This window comes from Oncorhynchus mykiss, chromosome 17, assembly GCF_057628025.1.
Source record: "Oncorhynchus mykiss isolate SJ-2025 chromosome 17, ASM5762802v1, whole genome shotgun sequence".
In the NCBI taxonomy this organism is placed as follows: Eukaryota; Metazoa; Chordata; class Actinopteri; order Salmoniformes; family Salmonidae; genus Oncorhynchus; species Oncorhynchus mykiss.
The window spans coordinates 30372435-30392980 of record NC_143038.1 but is presented as its reverse complement, the minus strand read 5'-3'; the positions used below and the strand labels follow the sequence as shown (position 1 = coordinate 30392980).

Here is a 20546-nt window from a genome sequence, read left to right as displayed (position 1 = left end):
TTTTCAACCTGATCCAAAATGTCTGCCAGGTGCATAACACAGCTACTAGCCGTACCGTTCCACCCAGTTCTTGTAGTTGGGAATGTCTTTAGCGTAGAGCAGCTTGTTGGAGGGTGAGTCTTTGCCCAGCTTGTGTTCTGAGGTGGAACAGGAGTCCATGAAAGTCTGGGCCACCACAGACAGACAGGCGTCCGTGATGCTGTTCTTGTGGATGTCGAACACAAATTGGGGGTTCTTGATCACGTTCACCCAGAACCTCAGAGGAAGACTGGGAGAGGGGGGAGGGGGGTGAAAGAGGGGGGGAGAGGGAAGGAGAGAGGGAACACATTTGAGTTAACCATAATCAGAGGAGGCTGGTGGGACGAACTATGCAGTGGCAAGAAAAAGTATGTGAACCCTTTGGAACCACCTGGGTTTCTGCATAAATTGGTCATGGAATTTGATCTGATCTTCATCTAAGTCATAACAATAGACAAACAGTGTGCTTCAACTAATAACACACACAGTATATATATATATTTGTTTTTACACCTTTATTTAATCTTTATTTAACTAGGCAAGTCAGTTAATAACACATTCTCATTTTCAATGACGGCCTAGGAACGGTGGGTTAACTGCCTCTCTCAGGGGCAGAAAGACAGATTTTCACCTTGTCAGCTCGGGTGATCCATCCTTGCAACCTTCAAGTTAACTAGTCCAACGCAATAACAACCTGCCTCTCTCTCGTTACACTCCACAAGGAGATTGCCTGTTACGCAAATGCAGTAAGCCAAGGTAAGTTGCTAACTAGCATTAAACTTATCTTATAAAAAACAATCATAATCACTAGTTAACTACACATGGTTGATGATATTACTAGATATTATCTAGCGTGTCCTGTGTTGCATATAATCTGACTGAGCATACAAGCATACACGTATCTAAGTATCTGACTGAGTGGTGGTAGGCAGAAGCAGGCGCGTAAACATTCATTCAAACAGCACTTTTGTGCGTTTTCCCAGCAGCTCTTCATTGTGCGTCAAGCATTGCGCTGTTTATGACCTATCAACTTCCGAGATGAGGCTGGTGTGACCGAAGTGAAATTGCTAGCTAGTTAGCGCGAGCTAATAGCGTTTCAAACTTCACTCGCTCTGAGCCTTGGGGTGGTTGTTTCCCTTGCTCTGCATGGGTAACGCTGCTTCGATGTGGTGGCTGTTGTCGTTGTGTTGTTGGTTCGAGCCCAGGGAGGAGCGAGGAGAGGGACGGAAGCTATACTGTTACACTGGCAATACTAAAGTGCCTATAAGAACATCCAATAGTCAAAGGTTAATGAAATACAAATGGTATAGAGGAAAATAGTCCTATAATAACTACAACCTAAAACTTCTTACCTGGGAATATTGAAGACTCATGTTAAAAGGAACCACCAGCTTTCATATGTTCTCATGTTCTGAGCAAGGAACTGAAAAGTTAGCTTTCTTACATGGCACATATTGCACTTTTACGTTCTTCTCCAACGCTTTGTTTTTGCATTATTTAAACCAAATTGAACATGTTTCATTATCTACTTGAGGCCAAATTGATTTTATTGATGTATTATATTAAGTTGAAATAAGTGTTAATTCAGTATTGTTGTAATTGTCATTATTACAAATACATTAACATGGTTTTTTTATTTAAATAAATTGGCCGATTAATCGGTATTGGCTTTTTTGGTCCTCCAATAATCGGTATCTGCGTTGAAAAATCATAATCGGTCAACCTCTAATTGAAACATTCACAGTGTAGGTTGGAAAAAGTACGTGAACCACTAGGCTAATGACTTCTCCAAAGGCTAATTGGAGTCAGGAGTCAGCTAACCTGGAGTCCAATCAATGAGACAAGATTGGAGATGTCGGTTAGAGCTGCCTTGCCCTATGAAAAAAAAATCAACATTTGAGTTTGCTATTCACAAGAATCATTGCCTGATGTGAACCATGCCTTGAACAAAAGAGATCTCAGATGACCTAAGATTAAGAATTGTTGACTTACATAAAGCTGGAAAGGGTTACAGAAGTATCTCTAAAAGCCTTGATGTTCATCAGTTCACGGTAAGACAAATTGTCTATAAATGGAGAAAGTTCAGCACTGCTGCTACTCTCCCTAGTGTGTGGAGAAAAAAAGGCACAGCACACCAACATCAAAACCTCATCCCAACTGTAAAGTATGGTGGAGGGAGCATCATGGTTTGGGGCTGCTTTGCTGCCTCAGGGCCTGGACAGCTTGCTATCAGACAGAAAAATGAATTCCCAAGTTTATCAAGACATTTTGCACGAGAATGTAGGCTATCTGTCCGCCAATTGAAGCTCATTAGAAGTTGGGTGATGCAACAGGACAACGACCCAAAACACAGTAAATCAACAACAGAATGGCTTCAACAGAAGAAAATATGCCTTCTTGAGTGGCCGTCAGAGTCCTGACCTCAACCCGATTGAAATGCTGTGACATTACTTCAAGAGAGCAGTTCACACCAGACATCCGAGGAATATTGCTGAACTGAAACAGTTTTGTAAAGAGGAATGTTCCAAAATTCCTCCTGACCGTTGTGCAGGTCTGATCCGCAACTACGTAAAACATTTGGTTGAGGTTAATGCTGCCAAAGGAGGGTCAGCCATTTATTAAATCCAAGGGTTCACATACTTTTCCCACCATGCACTGTGAATGTTTACACGGTGTTCAATAAAGACATGAAAACGTATAATTGTTTGTGTTTTATTAGTTTAAGCAGACTATGTTTATCTATTGTTGTGACCTAGATGAAGCTCAGATCAAATGTCATGACCAATTTATGCAGAAATCCAGTTATTTCCAAAGGGTTCACACTTTTTCTTGCCACTCTAGGAGGACGTGCTCATTGTAATGGCTGGAATGGAGTAAATGGAACGGAGTCAAACGTGGTTTCCATATGTTTGATGTATTTGATGCTGTTCCATATTCCATTCCAGCCATTACAAATAGCCCATCCTTCTATAGCTCTTTCCACCAGCTTCCTCTGTCCCTAACACTCACCCCCAAACACTGCCAGGAGAAACACTATTACCCAGCTTCTCTCACACACTGTCACATATACTCTCTTAGACAACCTGCCTCACACACACTTGCTCTTCCTCCCTCTGTCTCACACACACCCAACACACATGAACAAACTGCCCTGACCCACTCACCAGTTGCTCTTCCACGTGTGCCGTACGTCCGAGTCGGAAATGGAGTGTTTATCGGCCTGCTCGTCCAGGAAGTCAAACATGTACTTGATGGCGAGTGGCAGGGCGCTACCTCTGTGGGCCGTGCTGAAGATAGTCTCAAACAGGTCGTCCACAAACTTCTGCAACGTACCCTGGGGAGACGAGAAGGAAGATGGTGATGAATCACAGACATGGGTTAAAAAAGTATTGGTTTTCTTTCAAATACTTGGAGCATTTGATTGAGGCTGCTTGGAGAGCCAGATTGGCAGGGTGTGCACTCTGCGGATTAATGCACTTTTGGGAAGAATCGAAAGTATCAGGCACTATTACAATAAGATGAAACTACACTTGGCCAAGTCTCCTGTTGTCCTCCCACTTGCGTTAATGATTAGAAACACTCCAAACCCCATATTCCCAACCTTGCACTTTTCTACCTGAAGTAACAATGGAAATCACAAGATAATGAGAAAAGAACAGGGGAGAGATATTGCAAGGGTGAGCAAAAAACGCCTTAACGTAGTTAGCGCCTGTAAATGACTGCATGGTATTGTGGGGCATTCTGCGCCTGGTAGATGATATGCTACCAACAAGGCATGGAGGAGCAGAAAGTAACAGGCTGTTGGTTAATAGCATAACACCGGCTCTAGTGCTTAATACTAGTGTCATTAGCAGCAGTCTCAGTAAAACATGGGCTGGGCTGCATTCACGTTGTGGAACGATCAGATAGAAACAAGAGCCTTCTACCTGCAAGAGCATTTCCATCTGGAATGTTTGGTATGACGCACCCTTACGAACGCAACTCTGGACAGCAAACCTGGGCCCAGTGACTTGAAGGAATGCACATTTTTGTTCTAGCCCAACACAAACCAACTCATCTGGAAGCGCTTGATTCAACCAAGGTGTGTTTTATAGCTGGGCTAGAACAAAAATATGGACATCCCATTAATCAATTCAAACACTGCCTTGAGGGTACCGATAAAATGTTCTAGGTCCTAGGAGAAAGCCCCCCCACCCACCCCCCCTTCGCCCGGGACCTGATTCTAGCTAACACCAAACAGCTCAATAGCCAAAGGTCAGGCTGCTAATTAAGACACAACGTAGCGTTTGGGAGCTGCACCTCCTTATGCAAAAGGTTATGAAAAATGTTAATGAGCCTCTGAGCCAGTCGCCTGGGAAACAAAGGTCAATGAGCGAGCTGGCTGCGGGAGGAAAGCGGTTCGAGCTTGGACAGTGGGTGTTGTTTTTCTTTATTGGAGGAGCTATCCCTCCTTTTATAGGATAGCTGTCGGCAAAGTCATTAATATTCATCAGTTACGTCGGGTGATTGGTTGAGCCTTCTTGGGTGTGAACCGTCATACAGACGCACTGCAAAGCCGCCTGTTTAGCTTCCTCGTCGGCATTAGCAGTAAGCACCGAACGACCTGGGAAACCCAGCTTAATTAATTGTGAAATGAATAAAAGCTTCACCAGCGAGCTACCAATATATTTTAGTTCCACTGACTGATCATTGATAAAGCGTGTCCACTAGTTGTTATTTTTACCTTTCCACAAACTGTCTATTGCTTGATATGAGCAAGTTGACAAAAAATGCATCAAAGAATAAGACGATTAGTTGGCTAGATAGGGTATAACACGGGGAACCCGGGATCCCGGTACATTGATTTAAACCGGTGTTGAGCCTAGGGCCTCTATATAGACTAGGCTATTTTCCTATCATCCCAATCCCACTGGAACCAGAAATCGCATAAAAAAATCCTAACTTTAATCTATAATCGACGGGTTGCATTATCAAAGCACGTCTCGCCTATGCATGTCAAAATAAAGCCATAAAATGTCCCCCGCTTCTCTGCGCTGTCTCGTATTGCTGCCAATATGAGCGCTTCGGTAGAGAATGTGGGCTCAAGAAACGGTATGAGAGTAGATATGGATATTTTTTTGAACAAAGTTGGTCCCCACCTTGATATTTAAACAATTTCCACTCATCTCTCCATTATTCATGAGCTGATCTGATATCTGTATAATCATCAACTTGATTTAGCCAAATAGGAGATATTCTGTCATTCGTTGGAGGTTATCTAGCAAGCTTAGCAACTTTGGTCATTTGACTCTCGTTTGACCGCCGTTACAAAGTTTGCATGATTCGGCAACGCTATGACCTACTTGGGGTGCGCTCTGTGTCGAGCCTACTGCCAAAATGCGTTGAATTAATTGAGGAACATGATAACGCTCTGTTTAGAAATTCACAACAATGTCATTGGCGACCAAAATTATTCTATCATTACTAAATATCAGTTTCACTTGCTGTAAAATCTTTACATAGTGGTGCATCCAAGACGGCAATGTGGCCTACCTTGGTTTTAAAATGCTTTCAAATGGGCAATTCTGATTGTTAAGTTATTTCCAGCATGCAGATTCAGCATGCTAGCTAGCTACATTTCAGTCAGTAGCTATCTTTCTGAATGTGGTGGATATACTAGCTATGAGTTGAACATATGTGGCTGAAAATGAACTAGTAGCCAGTTGTTGTTGCCCATGGTGGAATCATATCTAACCAGCTGGCTCCTGAAGCCTATTTGACATGTCTATGTGCCCATGAACTCCAGAGCCTAGACGCAGTTTAGCTAATGTCAGCCATTTTTTAAATAAGAAAACATGGCTTATAAAGGGCTCGCTAACAAGCCCTTTTCGGCGACGATGTTATTGGGGTGCAGGAATATTAGTCATAGAAGTTCGTGGTTACAACTAGTTTTAGATACGAGGGGAGAGAAATTGTCTGCCATTGTTTTGTGCAATGCTGTGGAGAGGGGAAGTGTCTAACTTTGTTTTACCTTTGTGGCGAGCAGGCGGGTCAGGTAGATCTCAGAGACCATCTTGCTGCCGCGATCGCCCTCACGCTGGTCCGAGTGGTCGTGGTTTTTGACCAGGTGCCACAGCTTGGTGCCACTCTCTAGGTCGGGCGTGATCATGGGGGTGCGGGAGCGCAGGCTGTCTGGACTACTGGCCGTCCTCAACATACTCTCTGGACGGGAAGATGGGGTAGAGGGGACATGGTTCGGATTCAGATGAATGTATTATGTGACATTTGATAGAGATAGGATATGAGAGGAAGAGAGGGGATCAAGAGAGGGGGGGGGGGAGTCTCTAGTCACTTACATCACTCTAAAACCTTACTGTCAAGACTTGGCACGCATGCATCATTTTTATTGATATTTCTCATGTTTAGCTGAAACATATTCACAGAAAAGCACAACACCTTTTTCCACTAATTGGTGTTTTGTCCAATCAGATCAGCTCTGACAAAGATCTGAAAATTGATTGGTCAAAAAAACAGTTAGTGGATAAAAAAAAATAGAATTGGGCTGCCCGTCTAAACGCAAACACACACCGTATCTGCTGAGTGACTTGGTGAAGGTGGAGGAGTTGGAGATGTTGTAGGCAGAGTTCTGCTTGGGCACCAGGGCAATCACTGAGCCATCCGTCACCTGGGAATATAGGCAACATCAAAACAGTTAGAGACATACACTCACCGGCCAGTTTATTAGGTACAGCCCCGTTCACGAAAATTGATCGCTTTTTAAGACAGTGAGTTACGTGGCCATGACTTGCTATATAAATCAGGCAGACAGGCAACCAGCTACTGTAAAATGTAACGCTATAATGGGCTAAATGAGTGACCTAAGTGACTTGGAGCGTGGTATGATCGTCGGTGCCAGGCAACGCTGGATTCAGTATCTCAGAAACGGCCGCCCTCCTGGGCTTTCCACGCACAACAGTGTTTTAGGTTTCCAGAGAACGGTAAGACAAACAAAAATCATCCAGTCAGCAGCAGTCTTGTGGGCGAAAATTACGGTTCCGCCGTCCAATCACGCAAATGCGTGATGCCATTGCGTCAGCATGGACCAACATCATTAAAGAAGTATTTTCTGTAATAAAAGCCCCCCCCCCCCCCCCCCCATTGCAACAGACTCTTCGGTACCTTATAATTTATTTAGTGTTGTTTACATTGCTTCAAATGATCCAAAAAATGATATTGTAAACTAACAGCACCTGTTTGGCATAATATGCATGCAGCGCCTGCTCCTTACCTTATTTTTCTTGATCAAGTATTTTTTGTCAATTTTATTCCACACATTAGACTTCCCCCTTTACCCCCTGAGCAACCAAACATTCCCCCCATTTCATGTTTATTTGTCACATGATCTGCATCCATTTTGCTGTCACATGTATTACGGTGTTCGATGTTTGTTATTACCATTACAAAAATGGTTGTAATTATAATTTTTTCATTTTACCTTTATTTAACTAGGCAAGTAATTTAAAGAACAACTTGTTATTTTCAATGACGGCCTAGGAACAGTGGGTTAACTGCCTTGTTCGGTTACGAGGCTACCTGCATTATGATGCAGTTTCAGCAACACAGACAGCACGATAAACACTGCTGATGTTCTGTACTGGTCACTACAGCAGGGAGGAGAGCAAAAGAGACAACGAGTGCTAGTCACACAGTCACTAACTGTTATTTAAAAAACATTTTTTTTACAGTGCAGCAATTTTCAGGTCGGCCCAACACAATCAAATCAGTTGCGGTCCGGCTCCCTCTAGTCATCTGTGTGTCTTAATTATTTCATCAAACGCTGCCCTTAAAGCATCAGACAAGCTCAGTGGATATAGCGGATTTGGATCAAAACACAAAGGATGTGTCTATATATGGAAAAATGCACGTTTGGAAAAGACTTGGTCGACCAATACTTTTTCTTAGTCGGAGTCAGTACTACAAATCCCGAAGCTCAATGACTGACGTTGTTATTGGTGTGACAGCAAAAATATGTTTATAATCAGTAGACAAGTAGCGTGAGAGTCGTTTCACGAAATGAGTCCCTTCTGCGTCCCTTTGATATCTGAAGTAATTGTGCACCATTATTGGATTTGAAAAGCCTGTTATATGAAGTGAAGTGCCCTTTAATATAGACCACCTGAAAATGCAATAAATATGATTTTTTAATATGAATAAAGACTGGCTAAAGGGCCAAAATGTTGGCATGTCCATCTGAATTCTCTGAACATTTCTGTCCACTTAAACTCAAAGCTTCTCCAGGTTTTCACCATCATTGTAAAGCCCATTATTTTGTTACTTTGGGAAAGTCATTCCTGAAGATTATTTATTTATTTATTTATTTATTCATTCATTTTCAGGTAAAAAAAAACAACAACAACCTGTCCCTCATTTCGAGGTCAAGCATGTTAATTAACGTGACCTGAACTCAAATTTGTATATGGTAAAACTATTTATTTTTAAATACTGAAGAAAAAAAACATTGAACATCTACTAGTCAAATCATAGTGTAAAAGCAGGTGAGCTGGTTCGACTGTTTTTTGACCATTGTCTGCTGTTTTTAAGTGGGTTGAGCATAACACGTAAACCATGTTCCCCATAGACAGAAATTTTTTTATATACCATTTTATCTTTTTTTGTGAAGCTTGCATTCAATTGCCCTCCCTGTTGCACACAACACACTCCCATTCCCCCTGTCACAAGAAGATTTATGGCTGATTTAAGATTAAGATGCACACATTTTAAATGGTATATCCTATTTGTGCATCTCGGAGCAATGTTCTATCATTGTGTTCATTTGGGATCTATCGCATCCTACAGCTGTCCCAGAGAATGTTTGGAATTTTTATTTATTGCACAGAGGAACAAATTGACCAATAGAATAGGTCAACTTTTGTGCTATGGGGGATACTAAACCGTCCCTTTTTCAGGACCCTGCCTTTCAAAGAAAATTCACAAAAATCCAAATAACTTCACAGATCTTCATTGTAACGGGTTTAAACACTGTTTCCCATGCTTGTTCAATGAACCATAAACAATTAATGAACATGCATCTGTGGAACGGTCGTTAAGACACTAACAGCTTACAGAAGGCAGGCAATTAAGGTCACAGTTATGAAAACTTAGGACACTAAAGAGGCTTTTCTCTACTGACTCTGAAAAACACCAAAAGAAAGATACCCAGGGTCCCTGCTCATCTGCGTGACCGTGCCTTAGGCATGCTGCAAGGACGCATCAGGACTGCAGATATGGCCAGGGCAATAAATTGCAATATCCGTACTGTGATACGCCTAAGACAGTGCTACAGGGAGACAGGATGAACAGCTGATCCATCCTGTTTTTTTTAACAGCACTGAGATATCAGCTGATGTACGAAGGGCTATATAAATACATTTGATTCGATCATCCTCGCAGTGGCAGACTACGTGTAACAACACTTGCACGGGATCGGTACATCCAAACATCACACCTGTGGGACAGGCAACAACAACTGGCCGAGTTACACCAGGAACGCACAATCCCTCCATCAGTGCTCAGACTGTCCGCAGTAGGCTGAGAGAGGCTGGACTGAGGGCTTGTAGGCTTGTTGTAAGGCAGGTCCTCACCAGACATCACCGGCAACTATGGGCGAAAACCCACCATTGCTGGACCAGAAAGGACTGGCAAAAAGTGCTCTTCACTGACGAGTCGCGGTTTTGTCTCACCAGGGGAGATGGTCGGATTCGCGTTTATCGTCAAAGGAATGATCGTTACACCGAAGCCTGTACTCTGGAGCGGGATCGATTTGGAGGTGGAGGGTCCGTCATGGTATGGGGCGGTGTTTCACAGCATCATCGGACTGAGCTTGTTGTCATTGCAGGCAATCTCAACACTGTGCGTTACAGGGAAGACATCCTCCTCCCTCATGTGGTACCCTTCCTGCAGGCTCATCCTGACATGACCCTCCAGCATGACAATGCCACCAGCCATACTGCTCGTTCTGTGAGTGATTTCCTGCAAGACAGGAATGTCAGTGTTCTGCCATGGCCAGCGAAGAGCCCGGATCTCAATCCCATTGAGCACATCTGGGACCTGTTGGATCGGAGGGTGAGGGCTAGGGCTAGGGCCATTCCCCCCAGAAATGTCCGGGAACATATAGGTGCCTTGGTGGAAGAGTCGGGTAACATCTCACAGCAAGAACTGGCAAATCTGCTGCAGTCCATGAGGAGGAGATGCACTGCAGTACTTAATGCAGCTGATGGCAACACCAGATACCGACTGTTACTTTTGATTTTGACCACCCTTTGGTTCAGGGACACATTATTCAATTTCTGTTAGTCACATGTCTGTGGAACCTATTCAGTTTATGTCTCAGTTGTTGAATCCTGTTGTGATCATACAAATATCACACATGTTAAGTTTGCTGAAAATAAACGCAGTTGACAGTGAGAGGACATTTCTTTTTTTGCTGAGTTTAGATTGACATTGGCTAGTGCTTTTGCTGTCCGTTAGGCCTATTAATCGTGTTGGCTGACAAAAAGTAGGCTAAACGTGGACAGTTTTAACATCTTCAACATGCGCCTTGGATCTCAATAAGAGGTTGTGTCCCCGATGTGTCTTCATTCTTCATTCACTTGTAGCTGACTCTTAGCTGAAATGCTTGTGAGCAGGACCCGATCACTTGACAGGCATTGGCTACATCTTAGAGAGCCATGTGAGTGAGAGGTGCATCTTAGCACGGCAGCCGGGAGAATGGAATTATAATTAGCCTATTATATTCAGCCCAAAGGCACGGATTTTTTTTTAGGGGCATTATGGCCACTCAAGGGGCATGCCGCCAGGAGGCCTGGTGTGAATATTATCAAGTGCTTGTCAAATGGTGAATGAGAGACTGATGAAGTGTGTGCAGCTTGCAACTTTTTTTCAAATCATCATTAGAGTCCCATCATGCAGCCATAGAATGTATTAAACATCAAAACATATAGCCCAACGTTTGTACTATTAAAGTTGCATAAATAACTCTAAATTAGCATATAGGAGGACCAGTTTCTTTGTTAACCGCTCAACACAGAATAGCTGCATGTGCGCACTTGCTTTGAAATCGTTTGGAGAAAATATCCTTTTTATTTTAGTAGGCTATGATAAATTGAATTCCTCATACTATAAAATAATAAAAAATGTATGCCATGGGAATTCTAAGCAAATCTTGTCTGCTAAATGAACTACTGTAGCACACAGTCTTATCGCATAGCCAGATCAGGACTTAACATAAGGACAACTCAGAGTATGTTATTCTGTTCTTCTGAAATAGACTACATTTTCTTCATATCATGTTTCTTTAGACCTGTCTAAAATACAGTGCCTTGGGAAAGTATTCAGCCCCCTTGAACTTTGCGAACTTTTGCCACATTTCAGGCTTCAAACATAAAGATATAAAACTGTATTTTTTTGTGAAGAATCAACAACAAGTGGGACACAATCATGAAGTGGAACGATATTTATTGGATATTTCAAACTTTTTTAACAAATCAAAAACTGAAAAATTGGGTGTGCAAAATTATTCAGCCCCTTTACTTTCAGTACAGCAAACTCTCTCCAGAAGTTCAGTGAGGATCTCTGAATGATCCAATGTTGACCTAAATGACTAATGATGATAAATACAATCCACCTGTGTGTAATCAAGTCTCCGTATAAATGCACCTGCACTGTGATAGTCTCAGAGGTCCGTCAAAAGCGCAGAGAGCATCATGAAGAACAAGGAACACACCAGGCAGGTCCGAGATACTGTTGTGAAGAAGTTTAAAGCCGGATTTGGATACAAAAAGATTTCCCAAGCTTTAAACATCCCAAGGAGCACTGTGCAAGCGATAATATTGAAATGGAAGGAGTATCAGACCACTGCAAATCTACCAAGACCTGGCCGTCCCTCTAAACTTTCAGCTCATACAAGGAGAAGACTGATCAGAGATGCAGCCAAGAGGCCCATGATCACTCTGGATGAACTGCAGAGATCTACAGCTGAGGTGGGAGACTCTGTCCATAGGACAACAATCAGTCGTATATTGCACAAATCTGGCCTTTAAGGAAGAGTGGCAAGAAGAAAGCCATTTCTTAAAGATATCCATAAAAAGTGTTGTTTAAAGTTTGCCACAAGCCACCTGGGAGACACACCAAACATGTGGAAGAAGGTGCTCTGGTCAGATGAAACCAAAATTGAACTTTTTTGCAACAATGCAAAACGTTATGTTTGGCGTAAAAGCAACACAGCTGAACACACCATCCCCACTGTCAAACATGGTGGTGGCAGAATCATGGTTTGGGCCTGCTTTTCTTCAGCAGGGACAGGGAAGATGGTTAAAATTGATGGGAAGATAGATGGAGCCAAATACAGGACCATTCTGGAAGAAAACCTGATGGAGTCTGCAAAAGACCTGAGACTGGGACGGAGATTTGTCTTCCAACAAGACAATGATCCAAAACATAAAGCAAAATCTACAATGGAATGGTTCAAAAATAAACATATCCAGGTGTTAGAATGGCCAAGTCAAAGTCCAGACCTGAATCCAATCGAGAATCTGTGGAAAGAACTGAAAACTGCTGTTCACAAACGCTCTCCATCCAACCTCACTGAGCTCGAGCTGTTTTGCAAGGAGGAATGGGAAAACATTTCAGTCTCTCGATGTGCAAAACTGATAGAGACATACCCCAAGCGACTTACAGCTGTAATCGCAGCAAAAGGTGGCGCTACAAAGTATTAACTTAAGGGGGCTGAATAATTTTGCACGCCCAATTTTTCAGTTTTTGATTTGTTAAAAAAGTTTGAAATATCCAATAAATGTCGTTCCACTTCATGATTGTGTCCCACTTGTTGTTGATTCTTCACAAAAAAATACAGTTTTATATCTTTATGTTTGCCTGAAATGTGGCAAAAGGTCGCAAAGTTCAAGGGGGCCGAATACTTTCGCAAGGCACTGTAAATAATTGATTTATTGTGATGGTGTAGGCTATATTAAATGGATTTTTTTTTTAGATGTTCCAACAGTCTGCATCAATGGCTTGTAGGCTATGTGTGGAAGCCAGGAGATGCTAAGCGTGTTAATGTTAATTTACAGTCAATTACTGTGAGACCGGCAGTTATTTGCTTGACACTCACCGGCAGACAGATTTCATGACCGCCACAGCCCTATTCACACCCCTTGACTTTTTCCAAATTTTCTTGTGTTACAGCCTGAATTTAAAATGACTTAAATTGAGATTTTGTGTCAATACCCCATAACGTAAAAGTGATTTTTTAATTAAAAAAACAAACAAATGAATAAAAAATGAGAAGCTGAAATGTCTTGAGTCCATAAGTATTCAACCCCTTTGTTAGGGCAAGCCTAAATAATAAAAAATGTGCTTAAAAAGTCACACAATAAGTTGCATCGACTCTTTCTGTGTGCAATAATAGTGTTTAACATGATTTTTGAATGACAACCTCATCTCTGTACCCCACACAAAATCCTAGAGAAAAACCTGGTTCAGTCTGGGAAATTGGTGATATGACACCCATGAATTTGTGGCTGCAGACACCAAGTGATGTTTAGTGGTATCCTACGTCGATGCAGAACTTTTTTGTAAATCTGTAATTGTAAAGTATAGACTACAAAAAAAATGGAATTGACTGACTGATTGATTAAACGACATGACTTAGTCAACTTTGAGATCTAAACCTAAAGCATGAGAGACTTGCCTGGTAATGGGCCAGTGTGTTGAGTCTCTTCCAGTCGTTGTCTATCTTGGTGGTGACGTCCTCGTCCTGGAGGATGATCCGGGCCATCCTTCCCTGACGCCACTCTGAACACAAACATAGGGGACAGAGAGAGAGAGAGGGGTGTTAGTGTGTGTGTCCGTGGGTCTGCATGCACTCATTTCTGTGTGTGTGTGTGTGTGTGTGTTCATAAGTGTGTGTCCTCCTCACCTAGGTCCATGTCTCCAGCCTTGGGTCTCTGGGAGTAGGGACTGCCTTTGTACACCGCGTCCAGCAACTTCTCCTTCACCTGAGTCACCGTGTCACAGTTCAGCCCCTTCACCGTCACCTCTGGGGCATTCTCGTTCTCCGGGTTCACACAGTGCAGGGTCTAGAGGGTGTGTGGTGTGGGGGTAAAGGTCAAAGTTCAGTTTGGGAGGGGGTGTCAAAGGACTAGAGGCTTGTACCAGAGCGATTCGTGTGGGCATGTGAGGTGACACGGTGATACACGACAGTTCAGCTACTATGTTTCATATTACATATTAACCCATATTATTCTGTTATGCCAAGTCGCTTTATTGATGTCTATGCTATTCTAGCTATTATATTACCGAGCCAGCCAGACGAACGGTTCTCAGGGCAATGAATTGATGCAGTGAGATAATGTCAAAGTGTTCTGTTTATTTTTGTGATTCAAGCTGTGACTGCGGTACTGACCAGGGTCTTGTAGTCAATCTGCTGTCTAATGAGCTTGTCCTCGCTGAGGGAGTAGCGCGCCTCTCCTGTGATGGAGTCTATAGGCCCCTTCTCCATCTGCTGCTTGATGGCACAGTACAGCATGAACAGAGGCTCGCCAGCACACTCCTACACACACAGGGGCAAAGGTGAGAGGTCACTTACACACATAAATGCTCTTGCAACATGTCACTGATATATACACACAACACTCATTTCAGTATTTCGGAAACAATAGGAAATAGAGTAGTCTTCAAACGCAAGACAACAAGTATGCTTACTTACATGAGAAAGTCAAGTTTGATAATGCATGAAAGGTAAAATTAGTGCAATCCAATCTGCCGTTAGCCACAGTGCCTATGGCACTGCTAAACGATAAGGTCGTAGCAAGCCTCCCACGGCTATTGGCATGGTGACAAGTGACCCACTCCCGGGTAGCAATTTATCCCCTGTGCATTTTAACCCGGCGAAAAACAGCATTTAATAAGGTAGAACGTTTCGAAATGTACACTCAGCTTGGGGCCAACGTTGAGAGAACGCTAGTGGCAGTTGATGGAGGAGTTACCAGAAGGTTAACGAGTCAGGAGCGAAAAAGCACTCTGCTGCGTGAAAGATGTCAACGAGGCAATGAGAGGTTGGCTAGCGGGGCCTCTGGTTTTTCTCCTTTCCTCCCCTGGTTCCTCTATCGTTCTGACTTCTGCCGAGCACTGCGATTCTCACCTCCAACTCTTGCTAGTCTCGTGCTAGTTTCTCCCCCTGGCTTCACCTTTTTCTCCATTTCCTCATATTTCTCTGCTCCTTCCACCCAGCTGGTTCTTTACTTTTGCGTGTTCCCTCTCTTTTCCTTGAGACTTGAGCAGACGTACCAATTCAGAGCAGAAGAAAGCGTTTGCAAAGGAAAGCAAAAACAAGCCTTTCTTATTGGTCAAATCCAGGTCGTCCTTCCCTGTTTCAGTTAGTTTTCTTCACTTTGGTGCCTAATGAACACGAAACACGTGCTTGCGTCCCTGACAGACTTACCTTGAGGAACTTGTAGAGGAGGAATGTGAACCAGTTGGTGAGCATCTTCTCAGCCACCGACTCAGTCCTACGGGGGACGGGGGGAGGAAAAGATTGAGAGAAAAAGGTTATCTTCTGGAATGACAAAGGTTTAATGGCAACAACATAAATCAACACTTGACTGACAGAGGAACGACTGTACAAGGGTTGGAGATTTTGGAGTGAATTCTGCCTTCTTCCTCCTAGTAACAAGTGACCAACCTCCCCTCGGGCTAGTAACTGAGAGCAAATACACACAATTTTTCCCTGGGAAAAGGTATTTAACACGGAAGTTCACTTCAAAGAGCTTAACTTAAAATTATTCCACAGAATGCTGGTAGGCTATATCCTTCAAACACACCCCACCCCCCTTCTCTCAGCACACAAACAAATTAACTCAAATAACAAAACCCACATTTATTTTTTCAAAGCAAACCCAGCAATCTTCATTAAAAACACAGCAATTAGTCTAATTCGTTTAACGTCTCTTGCTAATCACCAACCTGGCTCGTAATGAGGAGCCTCCAGAAAGGTTCCCCCCTCCAGAAAGAAAGTTAAAAACACAAGTAATTAAAAGGCATTGTAATTAACGCGACTTACTACATTTAATTTGTTAACAGCAACGAGGGAAGTGTGTGTGCGCGATCGCGCATGTGTTTGGACACGGTATGAAAGGAAGGGACTTAAGGGGGGAAAGCTTTGTTTTCTCACCCCCACCCCCTCCTCTGTCCCTCCTTTTAGAATCAGTGCTGCCGTCTCCTGAATAATACATTCCCAGAGACTATGATTACTCAGAAAAGGATGAATCAAGGATTGTGTGTGTGTGTGTGTGTGTGTGTGTGTGTGTGTGTGTGTGTGTGTGTGTGTGTGTGTGTGTGTCAGCTAGCAGGTTATCCAGGGTTGAGACTGGGAGCAGAGACTGTGAGAAGAAAAGTCATGAAGTCTTTTTTTTCGATCCTAGAAGTCTGTTCAGATTTGTTTGATGTGGGCAAAATGTGTTCTTTTCCCTTCGCATAGAGGAGAGGGAGATGAGAGGTAGATGGGTTGAAAGTAGAGTGCACCAGGAAAGAACATGCTTTTGGCCACTACCTGACTTAATACTTGGGGACTGGTGAACACCAACTCCTTACTAATCTGGTGTGAGTGAGTGAGTGAGTGAGTGAGTGAGTGAGTGAGTGAGTGAGTGAGTGAGTGAAAGTGTGGGCATGTGTGCGTGGATGGAAGTGTAGTATAATTCATAATGAACATGGAAAATGTTTTGGAATAGTGTCGTCTAAAACCTAAACACACCAACACACAAAGGGAATTCTGTAGCTCAAATATGTGTGTCATCTTCATAACCAGGACAGTGTATGTGCCACATTCCTCCAGCGGGGCTTTTAGCAACATCATGCCAATTCCACCGCCGCAGCAGACTGGCTCAAAGTCATCTATTTGATTCGATTTTAATTACATATCTCTCAATGGAGAGGGAAAAACGTCCCCTTTTCATGATTTCATGTTTAATTCCTGTGTCTATCATTTCTCTCTTTTTCGCTCTATCCCTTTTTTCATGTCTCTCTCTCGGTCTTACCCAACTGATTACCAGTCTCGGTCTCCCCTGTGATATTTCTCCCATTTACTCCCTTAACATTCCATTCTCTCGCTCCCCAGTGCTGTGCACTCTCTCTCTTGACCCTCCTCTACCTCCATCTTTCTCTGTCTGTAATCTCTCATTCGTCCTCCCACTAGCACTCCGTCTCTCCCTCTCCTAGTCACCTTTGTCATTCCCTCTCTTTCCATACTCCACAACCCCTTTCACACTCCCCATCTCGCAGTCTTCCTCCCTCGCTCTCTCTCCTTATCCCTCTATCCTTCTCCCTCCCCTCTCATCCCCCTCCCCCTCTCCCTTTTTCCCTCTCTCTCTCTGTCTGGCTCAGTAGTCCTGTCTGCCCTGTGGCTCGCTGAGTGGCTGGGCCTCCTGTGGGAGTCAGTGGGTGTGCTCAGGGGTGTAATCCTTCCTGACAGAGACAATGCTGAGGTGGAGGAGAGGGGGAGAGAGAGGACAGGTAGGCTACAGTTACTGTCCGTCTACAGCTGCCCTTTAGTCTAACACAGGTTAGAGTGGATAACTGATAACTAAGACAGCTAACTGATAACAAAAAACGGCTAAATGATAACAAAAAAACGGCTAACCACTAAGCTATGGCAGATCAATCCGCTCTCTTTCCTTACTACCAGGCTCACTTCAACACCACATAGGCTACGCAGATAGGCTAGCCCAACCCACCCTAGCACAGGCGGAGCGTACCGTCGAAGGAGAACCGTTGGGGGTGGTACTCACTTTCCAGGTTCTTGATTATTATTTAGCAAAGCCCAACCCAACCCCAACCTACGCGGATCGCACCTTCTGAGGAGCAGCTTGGGGTGGTTCGTGCTCTCTAGGTCCTAACTCTCTCTCCCCCCACTGCTACACAGATAGACCAGCCCAACACAACCCAATGGTGGACCGTACCTTCTCAACAGTAGCTTGGGGTGGTTCTTGCTCTCCAGGTTCTTGTCAATTAGGTCTGAGAGGAGCTGTTTTAACACCCCTGTGGCGTACTCCATCTCGCCCTGGAGCGCAGTCATGACCAACGACGCCACGTTGCCGCGGTCTCTCATGGAGAAAGAGCGTTGAGCTTCTAGCGTGCGGATGAAGGTCAAGAGGAAGTGCTTCTTGGTGAGCAGCTGGCCGAACAGGGTGAGAGCCTTCTCCACATTGGCCTGAACCTATCAGAGAGAGGGGGCAGAGAGCAGTCTTTGAGGTACAAAAGACCCAATATCACAGACGCCTGGTCGCGCACACAGGCACAAACTTGCACACACACTCTCCATGAAGCTGTATGAATCAAACAACTACAACCCCCCCCCCCCCATCATACACCTTAGCCAAATACATTTAAACTCAGTTTTTCACAATTACTGACAAAATTCCCTGTCTTAGGTCAGTTAGGATCACCACTTTATTTTAAGAATGTGAAATGTCAGAATAATAGTAGAGAGAATGATTTATTTCAGCTTGTATTTCTTTCATCACATTCCCAGTGGGTCAGAAGTTTACATACACTCAATTAGTATTTGGTAGCATTGCCTTTACATTGTTTAACTTGGTCAAACGTTTCAGGTAGCCTTCCACAAGCTTCCCTCAACAAGTTGAGTGAAGTTTGGCCCATTCCTCCAGACAGAGCTGGTGTGACTAAGTCAGGTTTGTAGGCCTCCTTGCGCACACATGCTTTTTCAGTTCTGCCCACAAATGTTCTATGGGATTAAGGTCATGGCTTTGTGATGGCCACTCCAATATCTTGACTTTGTTAAGCCATTTTGCCACAACTTTGGAAGTATGCTTGGGATCATTGTCCATTTGGAAGACCCATTTGCGACCAAGCTTTAACTTCCTGACTGATGTCTTGAGACATTGCTTCAATATATCCACATCATTTTTCCCCCCTCATGATGACATCTATTTTGTGAAGTGCACCAGTTCCACCTGCAGCAAAGCACCCCAACAACATGATGCTGCCACCCCTGTACTTCATGCTTGGGATGGTGTTCTTCGGCTTTCATGCCTCCCCCTTTTTTCTCCAAACCAAACAATGATCATTATAGCCAAACAGTTCTATTTTTGTTTCGTCAGACCAGACCACTGAAATTGTGATACAGCAAGGTATAAGTGAAATGATCTGTCTGTAAACGATTGTTGGAAAAATGACTTGTGTCATGCACAAAGTAGATGTCCTAACTGACTTGCCAAAACTATAGATTGTTAACAAGAAATATGTGGAGTGGTTGAAAAACAAGTTTTAATGACTCCAACCTAAGTGTATGTAAACTTCCGACTTCAACTGTGTGTGTGTGTATGTGTGTGTGCTCGTGATAGTATTGTAATAGGTTATAGGCCATGCTATCTTGACCTGATGACGCAATGTGGCGCAGTTGAGTGATTGATACGTAACCTCTCTTGGGTGGCGAAATAATGGAATAGAATGGAAGAGTGTTACATTGAATGTGTGAGCCCTGTTTCTCAGACTCTGGACATGCTCTGGCCATCTATCAGTCTCAACGTTTCCACAGAGTGTTAGAAAGGTCTCCGGGCCCGTATTCACAGTGTTCCAGAGTAGGAGTGCTGATCAAGTGCTTATTAGATCATAATAGGCCTATCAGATTCTATTAGGATCAGGAGGACCTGATCCTAGATCAGCATTGCTATGGGGTTACCATGGTTTGAGTACAAGCCCCCCCCCCCACGAGAATTACATCACCCCTAAGAGTCCATGCATAATTGGAACCCTGGGCGTTACTGACCCGTACCTCCATCTCCTTGAGCACGGGGTGGTCCTCGATACCAGGGAAGAGGACCCTCATGGCATAGGTTCTGTAGTCTAGGAAGGGGATGCCAGCTCCGTCCAGCTCCTGGGTCAGCTCATGGATGTCTGTCTGCAGCTCCGCAAAGGCTTAGGAGAGAGAAGGGAGGGAGGAGTAGAGCGGCACAAGGATAGTTAATCTATTGTTAATGTATGTACAGAACGGCATTGACAGTTTTAACATTGGTCATGTGTTAAATATGTGTCAGTGTTGTTGTAGGATAAAAGCTAAACATTTTGCACTGATTTTACGTGAACTCGGGTAGAGTAGAGAGTACACCAAGAGCTGGAAGAAATATGGACACACCTACGCAAACACACATTCCACCTCTCTCCCTACCGCAGAGCTCCCCACGCAGCAGAGTAGCCGCATGATATATCTTAGTGTGTCCCACTGTTCATACACATTCTGCTCTCTATATGAGTGTCCTGTGACCCATTGTAGGTCCCCTCCATTTCTTTCAGTGGCATCTAAAGTCGGTGGCCATGAAGTGCTTTGAAAGGCTGGTCATGGCTCACATCAACATCATCATCATCATCCCTGAAACCCTGGACCCACTCCAATTCGCATACCGCCCCAACAGATCCACACATGACGCATTCTCCATCGCACTCAACACTGCCCTTTCCCATCTGGACAAAAGGAACAC

The 20546-nt window shown here is 43.8% G+C and overlaps 1 protein-coding gene across 4 annotated transcripts in view; it reads right to left on the bottom strand.

Annotated features, from left to right (window-relative positions):
- Positions 1-20546, bottom strand: part of LOC110493976 (plexin-A1) — a 275275-nt gene that overhangs the window by 3918 nt on the left and 250811 nt on the right. For 2 of the 4 annotated variants that reach the window (XM_090205191.1, XM_090205192.1), the window contains exons 21-30: positions 19838-19986; positions 18009-18265; positions 15497-15563; positions 14459-14605; positions 13973-14132; positions 13745-13848; positions 6586-6682; positions 6029-6219; positions 3183-3352; positions 56-268 (exon numbers count right to left, since the gene is read on the bottom strand). In XM_090205191.1, coding sequence (XP_090061317.1) covers positions 56-268; positions 3183-3352; positions 6029-6219; positions 6586-6682; positions 13745-13848; positions 13973-14132; positions 14459-14605; positions 15497-15563; positions 18009-18265; positions 19838-19986 — 1555 coding nt within the window. The remainder of the gene's footprint in view (positions 1-55; positions 269-3182; positions 3353-6028; positions 6220-6585; positions 6683-13744; positions 13849-13972; positions 14133-14458; positions 14606-15496; positions 15564-18008; positions 18266-19837; positions 19987-20546) is intronic. The other 2 variants (XM_090205193.1, XM_090205194.1) reach the window with 1 other exon arrangement.